The following is a 21,246-nucleotide window of genomic DNA, read 5'->3' as shown; positions in this document are numbered from 1 at the left end:
TATAAATATGTATTATGACAACACTTTGTTTATCTTATGATTAACTGCAATACATTCTTTTTTGTTTGTTTGTTTCACATGAAAGTCTACGTTAACACACAGTAATAAGAAAATAAATATATATTTCATATCAGTAGATATTCCAAATGCGAGTTTGAAGTTTTATCAATAATGTTTCGGTTTTGTGTGTTACACGTGTGTGATCTTAAACATTTATACTTTTTTCCTTTCTTTCCCCAACACTTTAGAAATATAGATAGATTTAAATAGCTTCTATAGCTTCATATATGAAACCTTTCAAATTGCCATCAAAGTATACCCATAGTGAAGTGTTATGTTATTATTTACAAAATTTCTTACATTTTTTGCTCTATGTAAACCTTTCATTTATCGACTTTCACAAAAGCCTTTCAACTCCTCAAATCCAGTCAGAAAAAAAACTACCTTTCATTGTTGCGTGTGTATGTTATACTTTCTGGTCTTCAATAACAATGTTTGAAGTATCCTCAACGTTATAGACCTTGAGGCTGCTAACTGCATCACAAATTGGATACCTCATTTGTGTGGTTCACATCAGTGGTGCAACATGTAACCCTGCACTTACAGTTGTTTAAATAAGTGCTGAATTTTGTGTGCATCGAATTAATCCTTGGAGATTGTATTCCATTTTACTCTATAATGAGTAACACATAAACTCGATCTAGATTACCCAGCTTCTCCTCCCAAATGTGTCATATACAAAGTCCATCTGCTGGTGAAATTTCCATTTCCATCATATTTCATTGTAATTGCTGTTGTAATGGTTTTAATTGTTGTGTGGTGTTCAGGCTTTGAATATTCAACGAATGATTATGTTTCTTTGTCTAGTGAGATTGGCAATCTGCTGCCCCAGGCGACGTTACACTCATGTATTATTATGTAAAGACAATATTTTAGTTCGTTGTTATTTTTTGAAATTCAATAATCTGAATAACATATAGTACACATAAGTTTTGACATCTTAACATACAATTAATAGTAGTAGTGCTTAAAAAATAATACAAATGCAAGTAATTCAATATGACTTAGAAACTCTACTTTCGAATGCGAAGGAGCACATCACCCTGGCTTTAATCGCTGTTCTCCACATAACTTTGGCATCTCCTTCTGTTTTTTGTACAGTCATTATTGGATATGACCAAAGACTCTCACAGTATCCCTGGTGCTAAAAGATACTGTGCATGATGGCTGGTTTATAACCTGAGTCTGTGCGATGTTATGCCATTGTTTTTCTAACCAAACAACTGTCTGATTCATCAAGAACTCATTGAAACCGAACTCCACAAGCAATATACCGAAATCCGTTATTGTTCTTTATAGATAGTCTGTACAATACATAAAGATGTTTAATAACAGATGTGATATAGATGAAGTAGCACCATCTGTTCAGTTCGTTTCAGTTCTCCATCCACCAGGCTGAACCATTTCTACTAGAGACTGAATAGGTCTATGCAAACAAAAACTATTGCAAAGTTAGCTCTTGCAGTGATAGCTTTTAAAGAAAGTATGGTATACTTCCCGAAGATAAAACGTTGTACTTTGTATGTCAGTTGTTTTACATAGCAGAGGGCCGAAAAACATTATACTGAGTTCTTAGTGCTCTATGAAATAGCACTCACTATTGAATGCATAGTGGAATGAGTTGTAGCTTTGTGATAATACTCTCAATGTCGACTTATCATTGCTTCATTGGCTTTGGTACTTGATAATTTCTCCAGCAGATCTGCTCCTAATGTACGGTTTCTTGATTCAAGATAAGATAGGATTTTTATTCTACAAGAAATATCATCGATAGCATAATGGAGCTGTATTTCTCCATATATTTCTTGCTTGTGTGTATGAGCAGAGTGAGTGACAAGAGTGGTGACATCACTTGAAGTTTTTAAGACGTTATAAACTTCAACGAATTCTAACAACACCAGTGTGCACTATACTTTCCACCTATTGTCCAAGCACCTTCATTGACACATGACATATTCCACCTTATCGTGGTATACCTGAACTGGCCACCACACGTTTGGATACAAGCAATAGTCTGAATCCACCAGGATTTGGTTGCGAAAGAAAAATGCAGACTCCTTTAGTCTAAATTATCTGAAGCTGTAGCAACTGTTACTTTTTGTTAACCCTCCCTCTTTTCCTTGTCAGTTGACTGAAAATAATCCTATTGTTTTATTTGTTGTATAACAGGATATAAACACTTTCCTTTTTAGTGTTAAAGCAAACTACAGTTGGAGCAAACTCTCTGTCTCTGTTCTTCAAATCGTCAACTGTAGTGACGCAACAATTGCACTGGCAGCTCTCCCATAATGATGAGATGGCTATATCCCTGACTACCTACTGTTATTCATTGTGGCTACACCATACTACTTACTATAATAATTATTGAAGTGGAACATTGAGTATTGAGTTTAACATGCATCATGCCATCTGTGAAGTAGGTCTGAAGAAAGTTTCTACCACTACAGGCACAGTTGTCAGCTTTATGTTGACTCGCCTCGCTTGGGACATCTTCAATGAAAGTAATGATATATCATATATTCCCGTGGTAGCACCACATGCCGCCTGCATGTATGCCTAAGTTAGCAAGGAGAATTGTTGTTTTTTGAGTTAAGCACAAAGCTACACAATGGGCTATCTGTGCTCTGCCCACCACGGGTATTGAAATCCTGATTTTAGCGTTGTAAGTCCGCAGACATACCGCTAAACCACTGGGGGGCAAGAAGAGTTTGAATCATAATGCAGTCAAGTCTGCAGTACGACATAAAAAGTACACGACAGAAGTTTGCGTCATACCAAACATGCCTGCCCTTTCAGCCGTGGGGGTGATATAATATGACGGTCAATCTAACCATTAATTGGTAGAAGAGTAGTCCAAGAGTTGGCGGTGGGTTATGATCTTACACTGGTAAATTAGGGACGGCTAGCACAGATAGCCCTCGTGTAGTTTTGCGCGAAATTCAAAACAAACAAACCAAAGTTGGCAGTACACTATCTGTCTCTGAATTTAAATACTTTGTGTCATTACTTATCTGTAATATTCTCACTTGGAAACAACAGAACAGTGCTGTTATTTAACAATTCATAAATACAACAGCACGTGAATATTGGTGGTAGACACAAAAGTCGTAGAATCTAATACTAATAGTCAACTATCTTTATCAGCAGCAAGATAGTTCAAGGGGATGACCAAAACCAAATCACAAATGTTTTTTGCCTTTTTAAACATTTAATATACAAAACTGTCGCAAAATATTTGGAGAAATCCCTCATTTTCTATCAATTTCATAGTAGTGAGATTAATTGCAAAATTGATGGCATATTTCTTTACTTTCAGTTAAGTGAAGCATATTTTATCAAGGGCCCTGTAATAAATGAAGAATAGACCTACAAACAATTTGCATAAAGGTTTAGAAAAACTATGTTTGACGAACAATGGCTATGGACCAGGGTTGACCATTGACAGGATTGAAAAATCTATCGATGAAAATTAAAATTCATGATAGCTTGATACAAGGAAGAAACATCTAGACTAGTTCTTTAGCCCATGTGTAATAAAGTACTTCGAAAATTTCAAAGCTAAAAAATAAAAATACAAGTTCCTTGGGCATTTTCCAATTACATTGATCATTCTAATTGACCAGTCATCTTTGAAAACTGAAAGGTCAATTAAAGTCTTGGCACTGTAAAAGGTATCATTTCAAATGGTTCACTGTGTACTATATATGCATATAGAAAAATTATATTTATATATTCAGTGAATTTGATAATAACGTCAACATCACACTGCAGAATAGTTCAGACAACTAGACAATCACAGAAAGCAATTCAGATATTTCGTAGGTTTTATTTTTTGAAATCTGGGATATCGTGATTGTGTTATTCGACTACTTTCAGCATAAATTACTTTTGCTCTTCATCTTTTGTCATGGTATTTGCAAAGTCTGTGTTGAGCTTTGCTACTTTTTAAGAAAGACTGCTTGTCACTTCAGCATGGTGAACAACGTGACAGTTTCCTGCAAATTGCCATCAATGGCCCATTGTGTTGGTAGCAAGTGTAACCAATTAATATTGTTACCAATTAAGTTGAATAGGAGCCATGATTTTTTTTTCAAATTAGAGATGACAATTTAGCCAACGAAGCTAAGTGTGAAAAACCAGCACTCCTTTCTCCAGTGGATTTTTGTCCTTCATCTTGATCAGTTGGCGAGCAATTTGCTTCTTCTCAGATTCCTATGCCAAGGTGGAGAAGAGCTCGAAAGTTGCAACTTCTTTTGTTTGGTACTAAAAGTGGCTATTCAGTGCAATAATGGCTCCTCCTGCCAGTGTTAGATCAATTCTACTGTATATATTTAGATCATTCAATAGTTGAAGATCATTGGAAGGTGCATCTTCAGCGGACACTGTGAGAGCCAAGTATTTACGAAAAGGGGAGCAAGCATTAGACAAGTAGATGTGGTGTAACTTGTCCATTTTGGCTTTATCATAAATCAAATGATCACCAAAAGCGTACATGTTAGCACTGTAAATCTCAGTTGCTGTGATAATTATCTTTCAAGGCAGCTTCAGATAAAGTCAATTTTTCTTGGAGAAACGTAATAATAATTTTCTTCTAATGTTTCATTTGATGGTCAGAGATATGCAACGTCTCAAAAGTTGATCGTTTCTCAAGAGTTCCCCAACATTTCTTATACTTTTTGAATTCAGGGCTATTTAAAATGAATGTTTCACCAACCAATTCTTTTCAAAATGCACACAAAATTCTTTCCATGATTTGCTGATGGCAAACAAAGAAAAAAAACTTGTTAAGCAATGTTTCTAACTACATACAAGCACCTCTTTTATATGCAAAAACGGCTCGTTTGGGTTGAGAAAATATTTTACATAGAAGAGCACCTCTTCTTTACATACAAGCACCTCTGTTCCATCCAGAGTTTGAACTGGTAGTATTGAAAACATATTCAAAAATAGAGTTTTCTACTTTCCACTGGAGTGCAAAAACATTGCCCTAGTTTCAACAGTTCCATCTAGATTTAATGGAATACCAAGAAATTTTTCTCTTTGTAGTTTGGTATTACTGCTGTGAGAACTCCTATCCTTTCCTCATCTCCTGAAATACTTTTCTATTCCAGTGCAATATTTCATACTTCAGTGGAATAAAGGAGGTTTTAGTAGTAATGGCAGTTTTTATTTCTGCAATCCTTTTACTCAATTTAGAAAGAGTCGCACCATCCATATCAATTGCACCGTCTGAAATGTTTATATACCTATGAATGTTGATATTTGACTGGTAGATAAGTCTAAACAATTTGCTACTGAGAAATGTTTGGACTTCTGAACGGATTGCTTGGGAACTCCAAAATAATAGTTCCATTTCTTGTGGACGTAGTGCTCTTTAGCTTAGCACCAGAGTACGAGGGCTGTTCAAAAAAATACGCGGACTGACGTCATAAAACAAAATGTCTGGGACCCCTTCAAAGTACTCTCCTCCCCAACGCACACACTTATCCCAACGGTGTTTCCACTTGTTGAAACAGTCCTGGTACGCTTCTTTTGTAATGTCCTCCAGCTCCTTCGTCGCATTTGCCTTAATCTCGGGAATCGTCTCGAGTCTTCTTCCTTTCAAGGGTCTTTTAAGTTTGGGGAACAAGAAAAAATCGCAAGGAGCAAGGTCAGGTGAGTAGGGGTGGTGAGGAAGAACAGTGATCGAGTGTTTGGCCAAAAACGCACGAGTTCTGAGGCACAAATTTCGCAGCAACGCGGTGCATCTTCAATTTTTCGGTCAAAATCTCGTAACAAGATCCAACTGATATCCCACACTCTTCAGCAAGCTCCGTGATAGTCAGACGTCGATTTGCCCGCACCAGGGTGTTGATTTTGTCGACGTGTGGGTCGTCAGTTGACGTGGAAGGACGTCCAGGACGCTCATCATCTTCAATGGACTGTCGACCACGTATTAAAACGTTCATGCCACTTGAAACATGCCGTACGTTCATAGCAACATCACCGTAAGCCGTGTTAAGCATAGCAAAAGTTTCAGTCGCAGATTTTCCAAGTTTAACACAAAATTTCACAGCAAGTCGTTGCTCCTTCAGGTCATTTATTCTAAAATCCGGCAAACAAAAAATCGCACTTCACTTAAAACCGCGTAGCTAATACACAAATGAAGATATCTGCAGTCGGCAAATGGCGTCGTAATCAGCTGATCTGTGCGAACCTAGCGACACCAAGCGGATTCCCTGGAACCAACTGGAGCCGCGCAATTCAAACAGTCCGCGTATTTTTTGAACAGACCTCGTAAATGGCCATTCAAAATCGTTGTCTTCAGGACTGTCTGTAGAACGTACTGGCTCAAGATTAGAATTTGTTCTATTTTTACTGACAGTTGCTACAAGACTTTGCGTTTTTGTACTTTAGATTTTTTTCACCAAATAAGAATTTTCTGTCATTATTTTATTTTCTGTGTCGTGCTATGTGCTTTATCTTCTGATTCGTCTATATCTTGTGAAGCTTTTTATGTTCCTGATTTCAGAATCGGTCAGTTTCTGTTTTCTTCTAATAACGTGACATGATACAAAAAATAGTTTTGTAAATATTCAACAAACAGACTTTCTTTCAATTCATTTGATTTACACATTTTCATTTCCTGCAATGTAACCATCATAAAGTTGTACAATTAAAGTTGGCGAGTTTTTCCGTGCCGCATAGAAGTACAGCCGTGAGACATCTTCCTATGTATGAATTACTGAAACTGAGTTTTGCAAGTTTGTTTGGGAATTTCGCACAAAGCTACTCGAGGGCTATCTGTACTAGCCGTCCCTAATTTAGCAGTGTAAGACTAGAGGGAAGGCAGCTAGTCATCACCACCCACCGCCAACTCTTGGGCTACTCTTTTACCAACGAAATAGTGGGATTGACCGTCACATTATACACCCCCACGGCTGGGAGGGCGAGCATGTTTAGCGCGACGCGGGCGCGAACCCGCGACCCTCGGATTACGAGTCGCACGCCTTACGCGCTTGGCCATGCCAGGCCCCTGAAACTGAGAGTCCAGGTGCAAGATTTCCACTAACCGTATATCCCGAACTTTCCTCAAAACAAGCCGATACATTCTTCTTCAAACAATATTAATAAACAAAAGTAAATGAATGTTATGATAGTGAATTCAAGTTGTACGTTCGAAATTTAAATAATATTGTAAACTTCTGCATTCAAAACTTAATAATCCAATAAAAAGCAGAACAACTTTTTATAAAATTACAATTAAAATAAAAATGTTAATAATTTCAAAATTGCATATTTCTATAGATATTTGAATGTACAAAAGTTTTTGTTGCTGATGGCAAATTATGGTTATCATTTGATCTGAAAATGAACATGTTGTAATAAAACACGTTCTATAATGGGAACATGTACAGGGAACAAACCTTTGAACAACTTTATTTAATCGCTATATATTTGGAAAATAATAGTGAAGTTCAAAACTGAGCACATTCTCTTTGTCAGGAGATTATAATTAAAACTTAGAAAATATACATATATTCATTTGAATAAGACATGTTCAGTTTATAAGTTAAGAGAAGGTTATAGTCAAGATACTTGTATATTAAATAAGAAACTATTACAGAAGCAGGACACAGCCTACAAGACGCCTTCCAGTATTTTAAATAAAAATCTGCATAACTCAAATAAAATTAAAATATGTTCTTAAACTTGCTATCTACCTCATAATTATTCTGCTAGAAATTCATAAAAACTGCATGCAAAACAATCAATGAAACGCCTCTTTACAACTAAAGATATTTTTGAAAAGATAATACACTAAACCCACCACCCTTTTTATACTTTACTTACTCAAGAATGTAATAAGCTTCACATACAGCTCATCGTTTTAAATTTGAAAAATTACTGGTTCCTGTCTACAGCTAAAACACTTATAAACGTTGCGAATGTCTTCTGTGATAGCCTCGGTGTTGTGAGGAGAGTGCATATATCAGGCATAACTTCACCAACACAAATTAACTGCTACGCTTCAGGACATTACCAACACTCAGAATTTAAGTTTACATCGTTTGTACCAGGTCGCTCTTGCAGTTCATGATAACCACCCTCATATTGTGATAAAAATACAGAAACATATCGGTCAAACGCTTCTTTATGAGCATGGGCTAAACAACCAATCACAATATATTCAAATCATATGAGAGATTTACATAAAAATGAACTGGGGAGTAACTTACATTATTTGTAACAATTATTTTGCTAAAATATAAGTTTCACTTCTTTACTTTGAGAAATAAAAGGGACAACACTTTTGTCGTGACATATATTTGTTTAGACAGATATATTACCAACTGCTGGGTTCATATCTCAACAGTGTTCTGCATTGTTAACTTTTAACTTGTCTTACAAGGTTGTTTTTATAAATTTTAGCAAACTATTATTATTTATAGCCAAATTGTTAGCACACCTTAGAGCCTAATAACTCTGATTTTCAATATTAGATCAATATTTGTACAACTAGAGGATATTTTACTTATTTTTTGGGACTATTTCTAAGATATTATAAAAGTAAAATAAGCAATCAAATAACAGCAAAGATGAAAGATAGAACATCTTTAAGAGCTTTATAGCAATCCATAGCAAAACACTATTAGAAATACCGTGGATATCCACTGGAATTACAATTACTTCATCTTTTTTTTTTCATAAATAAAAATATGTAAGAAACACTTACGATGCGAAGGATTTTAAGATTATTTGCCGGCATATTGATAATCTAGAAACGATAAATAATAGCATATTTATTTACATAAATAAAAATGTTAAATCTATAGCTCTTCTCATTGAACTAATGTCAACATTGATATACAATATCACACATTATTCAGATTCCATTAAAATGCAGCAATGAATCTTTGCAGTTAAACGTGTTTCCTTAGAAAAAGTTTGTTTGTTTGTTTTTAATTTCGCGCAAAACTACTCGAGGGCTCTCTTCACTAACTACCATTTATTAAATGAACAGTTTTAACCTAGTGGTTATAGAGATACATTCGCAATTAAAATTGTAAAAATATATCGATAAAAATATTAATACATAACTAAAGTTGCCGAACCAGTAACAGTTTCGTTCAGAGTAATATATATCTAATAAATAAAACACCTCAGTGTGAAAAAAGGTGCAGGAAAAAAAAAGGTTGAGCATGTTATATAAAGGAATGAAATCAAAACTGTCATCCAAACTGATAAGAAATTTACAGCAAATATCCATTCATTAATTTGTTACACTGAATTTTTTGGTCAACTTTGGGTATAATAGTTGGTAAAACAAACTTCGTGGCCTAGTTAACTAATGAATGAATAACTGTGCCAAAACATTAAATAATAGAGGTGTATAATTATAAGGTAGGAACATGATATAAAAAGAATAAAACCGTACATTTACAGTTTGTTTTGTAGTTAAGTTTACTTTTGGTTTGCTTTCAATTTCGCCAAAAGCTACACGAGGGTTATCTGAGCTAGCCGTCCCTAATTTAGCAGTGTAAGACTAGAGGGAAGGCAGCTAGTAATCATCACCTACCGCCAACTCTTGGGCTACTCTTTTACCAACGAATAGTGGGATTGACCGTCACATTATAACGCCCTCACGGCTGAAAGGGCGAGCATGTTTGGTGCGACGGGGATTCGAACTCGTGACCCTCGGATTACGAGTCGAATGCCTTAACCCACCTGGCCATGCCGAGCCCTTTAGAAAGAGTAATTGTGTTTGCAACTAATACTTGTTTACATCTTTTAGTATTTCATTTTTCGATCCAGATAAGTGCGTTGATATTTTCAATTTTTAAGATATTCGTAAGTAGCTAATCTATGGCTATTGAATAACTAGGTAATTAGCGTCGAATATAGTGCTTTGTTAGATTTGGAGATATTAAACGTTTTAGGCTAGTAATAATTTGCTCTTAGTTTTAATCTCATTTCAAATTCGTAAACCAATCCGTAAAACATTATCCAGTGAAATACCTTTCTCACTCGAAAGGTTAAACTTAGGTACGTTTCGTCTGCCTCTTTTAACCGCTTATCTTATTGATAACAAGTCCACAAGTGACTTTGCATGTTTGCACATTTTACTTTGTGTTTATATTATGTCTCAATAAGCCACAATAACATATCATAAATTATTATCAATAACTTGATATATTTTTCACTTTTGCCCATATTCTAGCTAATACAGCTTCTTATCTATCTATCTATATATATAATAATAATAATATATATAATCTGGATGTACAATTTATTTCGAATAGTGTAACTGTTGTCTAATGCAAATTGTAGAACTACGGTAACTACATTTATTTTAGTGTTAGTACTGCAGCATTCCTAGGAACAATGATTTCTTCGGATAAGAGTTGTGCTGCACTAATATGGAATCTAAATGTAAATTGAAGTAAAGGAAACTAGCCACAACCAGTCGTAATATCATAGTACGTAAATAACAAGCATCTTACAAGAAGGTTGTGTGTACATAAAATGCATACACGCACTATAGTTTAGAAACTGTTTTCTCTAAAAAGCGGAAAGCAATCTGACTAAGCTAAGGGAGATAAACACTACATAGTATAACGGATTTACTGTTATACACTTATTTGAATATTTACGTTTCTTTCAGTTTAATGGATGTAACGTTTATTGTTAAATATGTATTGCGCAACTCCCGCTTGTTATCTAAATGTGTAGAAGATTCTGGAGTGTAAGAATCAACAATATCTTCGAATATTGTTGTCAAGTGAATTTTCTAGAATCTCGCCTAATGACTCGGAGAGACAATATGATATTGTTTAGTAGCTACAATCAGTATAGTATAAGCCTCGGAAACTATGATTGTGACAAACGCTTATTAATTGGAGAACTACAGATATTTGACCAGGAACATTTATAGATTTCGAACGTTACAAACTTCAATGATTTAACTTCCGTCACTAGTATTTCTCACATGTGAAGAATAGAGCCACCTGGTATTCCCGTCAAGAGAAGTGTATCTGTGTATCAACATAAAAGTAGTTTCGCATCGTGAAACGTCGACAAAGTATTCAGTTCCAGATCGGATAGAGAAGATTTGATATTGTTTATAAATTTGTAAAAGTCTTGCGTGTTATTTATAATCAATTCATTCTCCGTGAAGCGCTGATAAAAAGAAATTCAGTTCCAGACCAGATAGAAAACAGAATATTGTATATAAACCATTACTTGTAACAACTAATGATTGCCAAATATCATTAATTGGACACACAATGACATCTAAATAACTTCTAAATTGAAATTAGAATTTCCGGCTATTTGAAATCGTAATACATAACATAATAACTGACTCGTCCTCGATAAATTGTAATACGTAGCAATAAATACTACACTAGGATCATCAGTTTTAAAGTGAATGTGTTATACAAGTCACTTTGGCTGCTTCAGTAAGTAAAATGGGCTCTCTTTCAAATGTTATTAAAAGAACACACTGAATTAATTCTGTTGAAGTCTTCAGAAAAAAAACAAAGGGGAATGACCACGAACAATATGTAACTAGCACAGATAATAAGGTCACTAAACATTTCATAAATGGTTTCTTGTATGTTAAAATCGTGTGTTTAAATAACACAAAGAATAAAGTCACTGCATTTATTACAACAGATTTCCTTGATACGCTATAAATGTTGAATATATTTGTGAATACGAAACATGTACCTTTTAAAAACTATTTGTTTGTTTGGAATTACACTCAAAGCAACACAATGGACTATCTGTGCTCTGTCCACCATGAGTATCGAAACCTGGTTTCTAGCAGCGGGAATCCGCAGACATACCGCTGTGCCACTAAAGGGCCTTCGAGTCTGAAAGATAAAGAAAACATTATTCAGTTGCCACGAAATGACGTTATGTGTCGTCATATAACAAATTATTGTGTTATTTCTCTTATTGTCACTTTGCACTTTAGTTTAGGGGCTGTTCTTACCAGAAAGTGGAAAGCAATCTGACTAAACTAAAAGAGATGACCGCTATATAGATACTAAAATCCATTCAACACAGAACATAAAAGTGTGTATCTTAACCGCTTACTTTAAAAAAAAATATTAAAACATTGGTTGAGAGGCTAATGCTAAATTAATCTTTCTAACTTTTTAAAACTAAGTAGCACATAATATTCCAGTTTTTAGCCGCATTAACTTAAATATCTAAATATTCTATATCCAGGTGGCATACAAGAATCCAAAATAATCGAGCAAACTTGGAAAGAAACGATCAAAATATAATATTTGGAACAGTTTTTAACACCTTGAAGAGGTTTGTTTGTTTGTTTGTTTTGAATTTCGCACAAAGCTACTAGAGGGCTATCTGTGCTAGCCGTCCATAATTTAGCAGTATAAGACTAGAGGGAAGGCAGCTAGTCATCACCACCCACCGCCAACTCTTGGGCTACTCTTTTACCAACGAATAGTGGGATTGACCGTCACTTTATAACGCCCCCACGGCTGAAAGGGCGAGCATGTTTGACGCGACGGGGATGCGAACCCGCAACCTTCAAATTACGAGTCGCACGCCTTAACACGCTTGGTCATACCAGGCACCTTAAAGAAAAAGGAAGTTTTATCTGTTCTTTTTAATGGATATATTGTTAAGCTTTTAAAACATTATTTATTTTCCAATGTTAAATTTGCTGAGATACTATTTGTTGTATGAAAATTAGTCAGTCGAGTTATGTACTCATTATACATATATATTTATTAGCATAAAACACCCGCACTCTGCTGATGAATTAAAATGTCCTTTCATGATTTTAAGATACCCTAGTGCACGGTGCCTGAGCACGTGAGAAACAGTTAGATGTGTTTCTGATCTCAGGCCTGGCATGGCCAAGCGCGTAAGGCGTGCGACTCGTAATCCGAGGGTCGCGTGTTCGCGCCCGCGTCGCGCTAAACATGCTCGCCCTCCCAGCCGTGGAGGTGTATAATGTTACGGTCAATCCCACTATTCGTTGGTAAAAGAGTAGCCCAAGAGTTGGCGGTGGGTGGTGATGACTAGCTGCCTTCCCTCTAGTCTTACACTGCTAAATTAGGGACGGCTAGCACAGATAGCCCTCGAGTAGCTTTGTGCGAAATTCCAAAAAGAAAACAAAACAAACGTTTCTGATCTTTAACAGGATCTGTGAGGATCAGGTGCTCTTTTTCCATGCGGCACCGTTAAATTAAAAATACTTTTAAACGATAATCAGCATACAAATGAAGATTCTGTACTTATGTAAAGTCACTGTCTTAATCACATTATCTATATATCCATTATATTCAACTTTGAACTTTATACTGCCACACATTTTGCTTCATTTGAAATGAAGATAGTCTTACATTATACACAAATTGTCTCACACGTTCCAATGCTTGTTCCTTTCGTAATATTTTTAGCATGTTTTTAACACTGATACCTTAACAATACATAGTTAATACACTACACAAAGATATGGTTAAATATAATATAGTTAACTACATCTGCCACTAGGTGGCTGATTGATCATTTGCATCATATATGATATAGCGATCTAATGAACGTACAAGTTCGTTTCTGTTAACGTTTAGCTAAAAGTAGACAACCTATCTGTTCAGGAGCCTGACAGTATGTTCGCATAATTGTATAGGAGAACTGAGCTTGTTAAGTGTGTGTGAAACTTTGTGTGTAGTCAGAACTGAGTTTCCTACAGCTTATAACTTCTGTTTACTCACGTGTCGACTCAGGATATTCGTTGGTAAAAGAGTAGCCCAAGATTTGGCGGTGGGTAGCAATGACTAGCTGCCTTCCCTCTAGTTTTACACTGCTAAGTTATGGATGGCTAGCAGAGATAGTCCTCGTGTAGCTTTAGGCGAAATTCAAAACAAACAAACGTGTGATGTAACATTAATCCGAGTATATTCTATTACCACCCGTATGTATTGTTTGTAAGTTTTAAATACGTTTCTCGGTGGTCAGACGAGACACAAATTGAGCTTTTTTTGGCCTAAATTTACGTCTGGTGTAAGCCCAACATAGTACATCACCCAGTCAACACCATCCCAACTGTCAAGTATGGTGGTAACAGCATCTCCTTATGGTGGTGCTTCTCGTCAGCAGGGACTTGGAAGCCTGTCTATATTGAAGGGAAATTGGATGGTGTAAAGTTCAGGCGAATCCTAGACAAAAACTTGCTCGAGTTAGCCAAGAATATAAAACAGTCGAAAATTCACAGGGATATTTTCATCTGCAGCATCCGGAACCTTATATCCCAATGTTATATTGTATCACAAACTTTCTCCAGGTCGAGTAAGCAGACAATCGTGCGCTGTTTTTCTTAAATAAAGTTATCTGTTACGGTTTCAATTAACCTGACTAAACGATCAGTGGTGTGTCGAAATTTTCTGAAACCGTTTTATACTCCGAATAATTTTGAACTTCTCTCTAAGCATCTACATAATCTAATACTTATAGCTATTTCCAGATTTAGCCTACACAGCTGATCAGGCTAATTGGTCTGTATCTCTTTGGTTTGTTGGCAAGTTTCTTTTCTTTTAAAGACGTGAGAATATTTTCCTGCCTCCAAGAGACAGGGATGTACCCTGATGTTGGGGAGAGAGTAAGAAGTGCTGTGAAATGTTCAATCAATAAATGTGTTCCTTTTTTTGGAGTAAGATATCATCAGGTACATTGTTTTTATTGCTGTTGAAACCTATGTTGTGGTTACATCGCATGTAACATAAGTGTCTTGTGTGTGTTTTATATTTTATGTTTGTTTGTTTGTTGTGTGTATAGTAAAAATAGTTGGAAATTTTGTTTCATTTTTTTCAGTAAGGTTAATTACATAATTTAGGTAATAGTTGTCCATATCAGGGACATTAAGTGTTTTAATGCATTCTAAAGACGGCTGATATGGGTATTAAAACTTTAAGTAAAATAAAGTACAGAACAACGTTTCGACTTTCTTAAGTCATCTTCACATGTCTTAGGGACGAGAGTGTGAAAGCGTACGATATTGTAGGGGGCGTTGCATTTAGATGTTGGGTTATTAATTAATATAGGTATAAAGGTGTTCCTTTATATTGGTTTAATTTAATTTATCTTTTAAACATAATTTAGATGATAGTCGTCTACATCATGTAATTACGTGTTTTAAACATAATTTAGGTGATCGTTGTCCAAGTCAGGGTCATTATGTGTTTTATGTGTACTTTTAATTTTCTTTAAATGCTATAAAGGAGGTTCAAATGCCATTTCTTGTAGTAGTATTACATCCATAATATTAATGTTTACTTTTGATATCTTCTATCGCTACGTATTTCTTGTTATGTTTTGTAACTAAAGTTTTTATCGGAGAGCAGTAGATGCCTGTTACAGTTAAAACTATATTATTTGTAAGTGTAATATCAAGGTGCCTTTCAACTTCTTCAACTTCAGTCCATGTTTTGGAGGGTCAATTTCAGCATTGACCTCTTTCTCCCCTCTGGAATTGCTATTGTGTCTACACTTTTACTGAATCCTAGGTAATAACCCTTCTTACCTTGTTGCATTAATTATTAATTTTAGTACATCGTCCGCAGTGTTTAATTAAAATGACTTTTTTGTGCCATGTCCAATTCATGGGGAAACATTAATTCGTATTTTTCATTAGTTTCACTTATGCGTGGTTGAATTATTAGTTCATGTTCACAATACGGTCCCACTTAACGGTCATACATTGACTCACATAATCTTATTTTTACATACAAAACCCTTTCAAAATAGAAGTACGTTTGTATCTAGGGCTCACTTATCTGGCACTGGAAATGTGTGTGTGAGTATATAAATGCAGTTTCAAATATGGCGCCAGCGCAATCCTCAATGGGGCCCAGGAGCATATAATTCAAAGCCAGATTAAGGTTCAGTGACTCTGAAAACCTACATATAAACCTTTACCATGTCTGGATGACATTCAAGCGCATTGTAAACCTCTTGATAGGGGACTATGCTATATAAATAAAGAACACCCCCTGACCACCCCCAGTTTGCCTGCCATGTTTGATCCTGCTAATTCCATAACTGTGGGAGGAGCTCGCGTACAAACAAATAAAATGACAAACACACAATATGAATTATTACACTATAATATATACATAAAATGAGAATTACAATTATTGATCCTAGTTGTCAACCTTATGTCATAACGGATAATACCACACAAAGGAAGGAGGTTCGATATGTAAGAACTGTTTAGGTAAAGTTTGTAGTTCGCTTAACATCTGTTTGTAAGGTTGGAAGTTGAGAGTTTCACATCGTAGAAACCTAAGAGTGGTTTCATTTCTACTTTTAGAATTTTAAGGGTAACTGCCCTCCTACAACTGGCTGCAGATAGTGAAAGGCAATAGGAGTTGAGAAGTTATGAGTGCAAGCACTCAACTCCGTACCATTAATTGATTTTCTATGCTTGCTGGCTAACTTAACATCAGTGTTTGGATTTTGTCTGATGGATGGAATATCTAAACGAATTAGAATAGTATTACTACAGGCATTATCCGTTATGATATCAAGTTGACAACTAGAATCTACAATGACACTGCATATATTTTATTAAGTTCATTATCTTTTATAGTACTGATTCAATCGCCTGTTAACGGTTAAAGTAACTAATAGTATTACAGTCATTTATTCATTTATGTATATGAAATAGTTCTAATGCTATTAGATAAATTAAATATCAATAGGTGATTAAATTAGCACTGTAAAACAATAATGATCTTAATGTAAATCAAAAACATTATATTGAAACTAAAAATTAAAATTAACTTACATTAGTAGTTCTCGTTGTCATCACTAAGTGATAACGGACAGCATCTGTGGACATATCAATCATATTACGTTTGTGGTCATACCAATCAAATAACGTCTGCGGCACATATCTGTCAGAAAGCGTCTGTGGTCATATCAATCAGACAGTTTCTGTGGCCATATCAATCAGGTAACATCTGCGGCCATATCACCTAAACGGGTCAGGGATAATCCACCTATCAGACAAGATCCAGTTGACGACGTTAAACTACCCAGCAACTTAGATGTAGGAATTCAGTGCTTGAACCCACAACGTTTCAGCTTGTACTGCTTTTCTTTGCCTGAAGCTAGCTGTAGGAAATTAATTACCTTTAATATTTAGATCTAATCTTAAGATATAAATAAACCAATCTACATTTCCACAAAATAAAACTTCCACTTTCCACCCTTTGATTTAATAATTACAGAATGATGCTAAACAAAATTTAAAGCTATTACTTTAATAGCTGTTAAGTCCCACTTCTTCTTTTTGTCTTAAAAATCTGTTTAAGTCTAAACCAGTGAGCTCAGACACGTGCACCTACCTGAAGTTAATATTTCCGTCTCGACATACTGAATGAAAAACCTAAATATTTTAAAGTTACTTACTTATATACCAAGGATAACCATGGGTAACTAACGACCTCTAAACTCTCCACAAAAGTAGTTTCTTTAAAATTATATATAAATATAATATATAAGAGTGTGTATCTGCGTCGGTGGGTGGGTGTATGTATAATAAGAGAAAGAAAATGTCATCGCCAACTACTAATATTTAGATATAATTTCCTCACTTATCACTGGGAGTAAAAAGTGACAAACTTTCATTACATTCATTTCAGGGCCTGGTCAAAACAACTTGTTATAAATCCCAAAACTATCTGTCATAAAGTACGCAGACTTCGTGGAAAACAAAATGTCATCTGTCAGAAAGAACCAGAAATCAAAAAGGCTATCGTTCAAGGTGCTCAGATGGCAATACAAGAGTGCCAATATCAGTTCCGTAATCGTCGCTGGAACTGTACTCGAGAACGACGATCCATGAAGAAGATTCTCATGAAAGGTGAGAAAAAATTATATATTTTTTTTAAATGCGAAACTGGATGAAATTTTTGATGCTATCATATTAAGAAGAATTATAAGTGAGAAATAATTAATAAAGCCGCAGCAAAATAACAGTTACTGAGGGAGTAATTATATAAGTTACAAAAAGTTAAATAATTATGTTAATGTAATAAGTCAAATAATAACATTCGTTAAATAATAATACCCTTTATTAGATAAAATAATATTTCATGGTAGCATTTTCAAATAAATATACCCTATTTAACTATAAAGTAATAAAATTTAAAAATTAAACTCATTTCAACTTGTTCAGTTTTCACAGTAAGAATTATGATTCTCTGTAGAATAATGTAGTAACAAGTTAAATGTTCATGTGACAGAAATACTACAGGGTGTTCGGAAAGTCACTGTGCAGTTTTGTTATCATATTTTGTTCAGTGTATTTCAAGCCAGCAACTGATAGCGGTGTTTAGAAACAAAATAAGAAGGATCCAGGCTTGTATTAATGCCAACGGGGGTCACTTTCAACATTGTTTATAATTGTCATTCATATTTACCTCCTGTATTCTATATTGAAACATGTCTGTTAATAAATATATAAGTGCACAGTGACTTTCCGAACACCATGTATCATATCACCTGGGAAATAAGGCGGACAAACTAATATATCTCTCACAAAAAGAACATTACTGTTTGGAGAATAATATCTAAACGAAAATATAATAAAGTTAAAAAAGAGAGAGAAAGATTAGATAAAGAAAAAGCTTTGAACAGTTTAAGTTTAAATCAAGAAACCTAAAATATTCTATTCGGAAAAGTGATAAAGTAACAATTTTTTTTTCAAATGTGAATGAACTTGCCTGATAAAATAATAAATCAACATTGAAACTTTGTTTAAGGAACACACCCAGAACAGGTGACAATGTGAAATAACCACGCGAACAAAGAGAATAAAATAGTGATTACTGTAAAACTGGTAACATATATTGATCGAAAGGCAAAAGCTTCTCAGAGATAATGCTCCATAGGAAGAAAAACATGATGAAAATAGAAAATCATATGAAAGTTTGACCGAACGATGTGTGCATATATGTGAATAATGAATGTAAAATTAAAATATACTGTAGATAGACGATTAGTTAATACGACAACTAGGTGAATGATGAATTTGAAAATAATAAAATATTGTGGCTACATGGCTAATGAATGTAAAGGTTATAAAATATCATAGCTAGATGAACAAAAAATGTGAAAGCTATAACATACTTTAGCTACATGAATAACGAATGTGAAAGTTATGAAATATCGCGACTACAGCTTATCTGAGTCACCTAACTCTATCACAAAGATAAGATAGCTCCCACAGAAACATAACTGTTTGTTTGTTTTTGAATTTCGCGCAAAGCTTCACGAGGGCTATCTGCGCTAGCCGTCCATAATTTAGCAATGTAAGGTTAGAGGGAAGGCAGCTAGACATCACTACCCACCGCCAACTCTTGGGCTACTATTTTACCAACGAATAGTGGTATTGAACGTCACATTTTAAGGCCCCCACGGCTGGAAAGGCGAGCATGTGTGTTGCGACGGGAATTCGAACCCGCGGATTACTAGTCGAACGCGTTAACCCACCTGGCCATGCCGGAAAGAGAAACATAACTAATTTTCATGAAGACGGTACGCGTACAAGAATAATCGTTGTCTTTTTGATAATAGAATTATCTAGAAAAACATTCCTCATGGTTTGATAAAGTATGCTATATACGAAGTGACCTTATTATTGATATAAATGTAGCTCAAAGAATAATCCTTATCAATTTAATACAAAAGCATATTTATACTTTTAAAAACTGTATATGAAGTAAACCAACTTTTCTCTGTAATGATGCTCTTATGTTAAGGTTTTCTTATTCTGAAATGTTAAAAATCTGCGTATAAGACTATGTTTACAAATTATAAAAAAGTATTAAAACAATATTATTTTACCCCTTGATAACATACAGAAACCGAGCGAGAAAAACACCTTAAACACTATCTCATTTACCCCCTATTGATAACAGACACAAAAAAACCAAAACACACCTAAAACTAACTCATTTTTTAGAGATAATAAATTTTAAAGTGTTATTCAATTCAAAATGGCCAAACAGTGTTCGGTATCAGTTTTTTTCTTCGGTACACAGAAAGAAATGATTTACGCTAATAAACTTTAAGAGACTACTAAGTTTGGTTAGTCAGGCCTAGCTCTCTGAGGCGGTAATTGACGTTGGTCTCTTCGTGATATTCGATTCCTAATTTGCAACAACACTTTAAAATGGTTGATTTTTTCAATCACAAAATCTGCTTATATATAAGTTTCGGCAAAGGCTACTAAGAAACAAGCTTGAGCTAAAATTATATTAGAAACAAACACGTTTTGTTTATGATGCTTGAGCTTAGATGTTATTATTTTTCTTTTAAATTAGGTATAGAAACCTCGAATATAGCGCAGCTAGTCTTTTTTATTTTTTCAAACGTTTTGTTTATGATGCTTGAGCTTAGATGTTATTATTTTTCTTTTATCTTATTGCCTGAAAACACCTCTGAAGAAAAGGTTCCCTGAAGCGCAGCTAGTCTGTTTTTTTTTGGGGTGTCTTGACTGTTGGTTCTGGAAAATGAATATTATTATTTATGTTCTATATTCTGAAATATGAAAATTTTTTTTTTATTTAGATTAATTTCTTCAAGAGAAACTAAAGAATAGAAGTTAGTGTACAATGCATTGTGAATGTTAAATTATATTTTTAATTCGTAAAACTTTTGAAAGCAGTAAATGACGTAATTTTAATAATATTTTCCAAACAAATGCGAACCAAGAAACATACTGAATTAGAAGAGCAATCTTTAAATTCCCAAACCAATAACGAGCCTCCATTTCCCGTCACTATCTGTAGTATTCTATTTAAATTACTTCTTAAAAACGCATCGAATCAACATTAACTTTGTTATGTTAAAAATTATGCTTTTCTAAGAATTTATCTCAACGCTGTATATGAAACACAATCTGCTTTACAGCTTTCTGCACCTAGAGGAGTGTGTTTATTATACAACATTTCGACCGTGCTGAGATTTAAGTACATCTACGTAACAAGCCTTGTGGGTTTCATTTTTAGGCTGTACTTACATGCTGAATTAAGTATATGTAGCCTCATATACATGACACATTGGTTAGAAAACTAATTTTACAAAACGTGTAGGCAAGTTTAAAACTGCGGGTATGTTGTGCATTTATTACGTTTACGAAAAAACATTTGTATA

At 34.7% G+C, this 21,246-nt stretch overlaps 1 protein-coding gene across 1 annotated transcript in view; it reads left to right on the top strand.

Annotated features, from left to right (window-relative positions):
* Nucleotides 1–21,246, top strand: part of LOC143247455 (protein Wnt-6-like) — a 113,224-nt gene that overhangs the window by 42,967 nt on the left and 49,011 nt on the right. The window contains exon 2 of the mRNA XM_076495593.1: nt 17,730–17,950. Coding sequence (XP_076351708.1) covers nt 17,730–17,950 — 221 coding nt within the window. The remainder of the gene's footprint in view (nt 1–17,729; nt 17,951–21,246) is intronic.

This window comes from Tachypleus tridentatus, chromosome 3 (assembly GCF_004210375.1).
Source record: "Tachypleus tridentatus isolate NWPU-2018 chromosome 3, ASM421037v1, whole genome shotgun sequence".
Lineage (NCBI taxonomy): Eukaryota > Metazoa > Arthropoda > Merostomata > Xiphosura > Limulidae > Tachypleus > Tachypleus tridentatus.
Note: the sequence above shows the minus strand (reverse complement) of the source record. Positions and strands in the feature narration are given on the sequence as shown.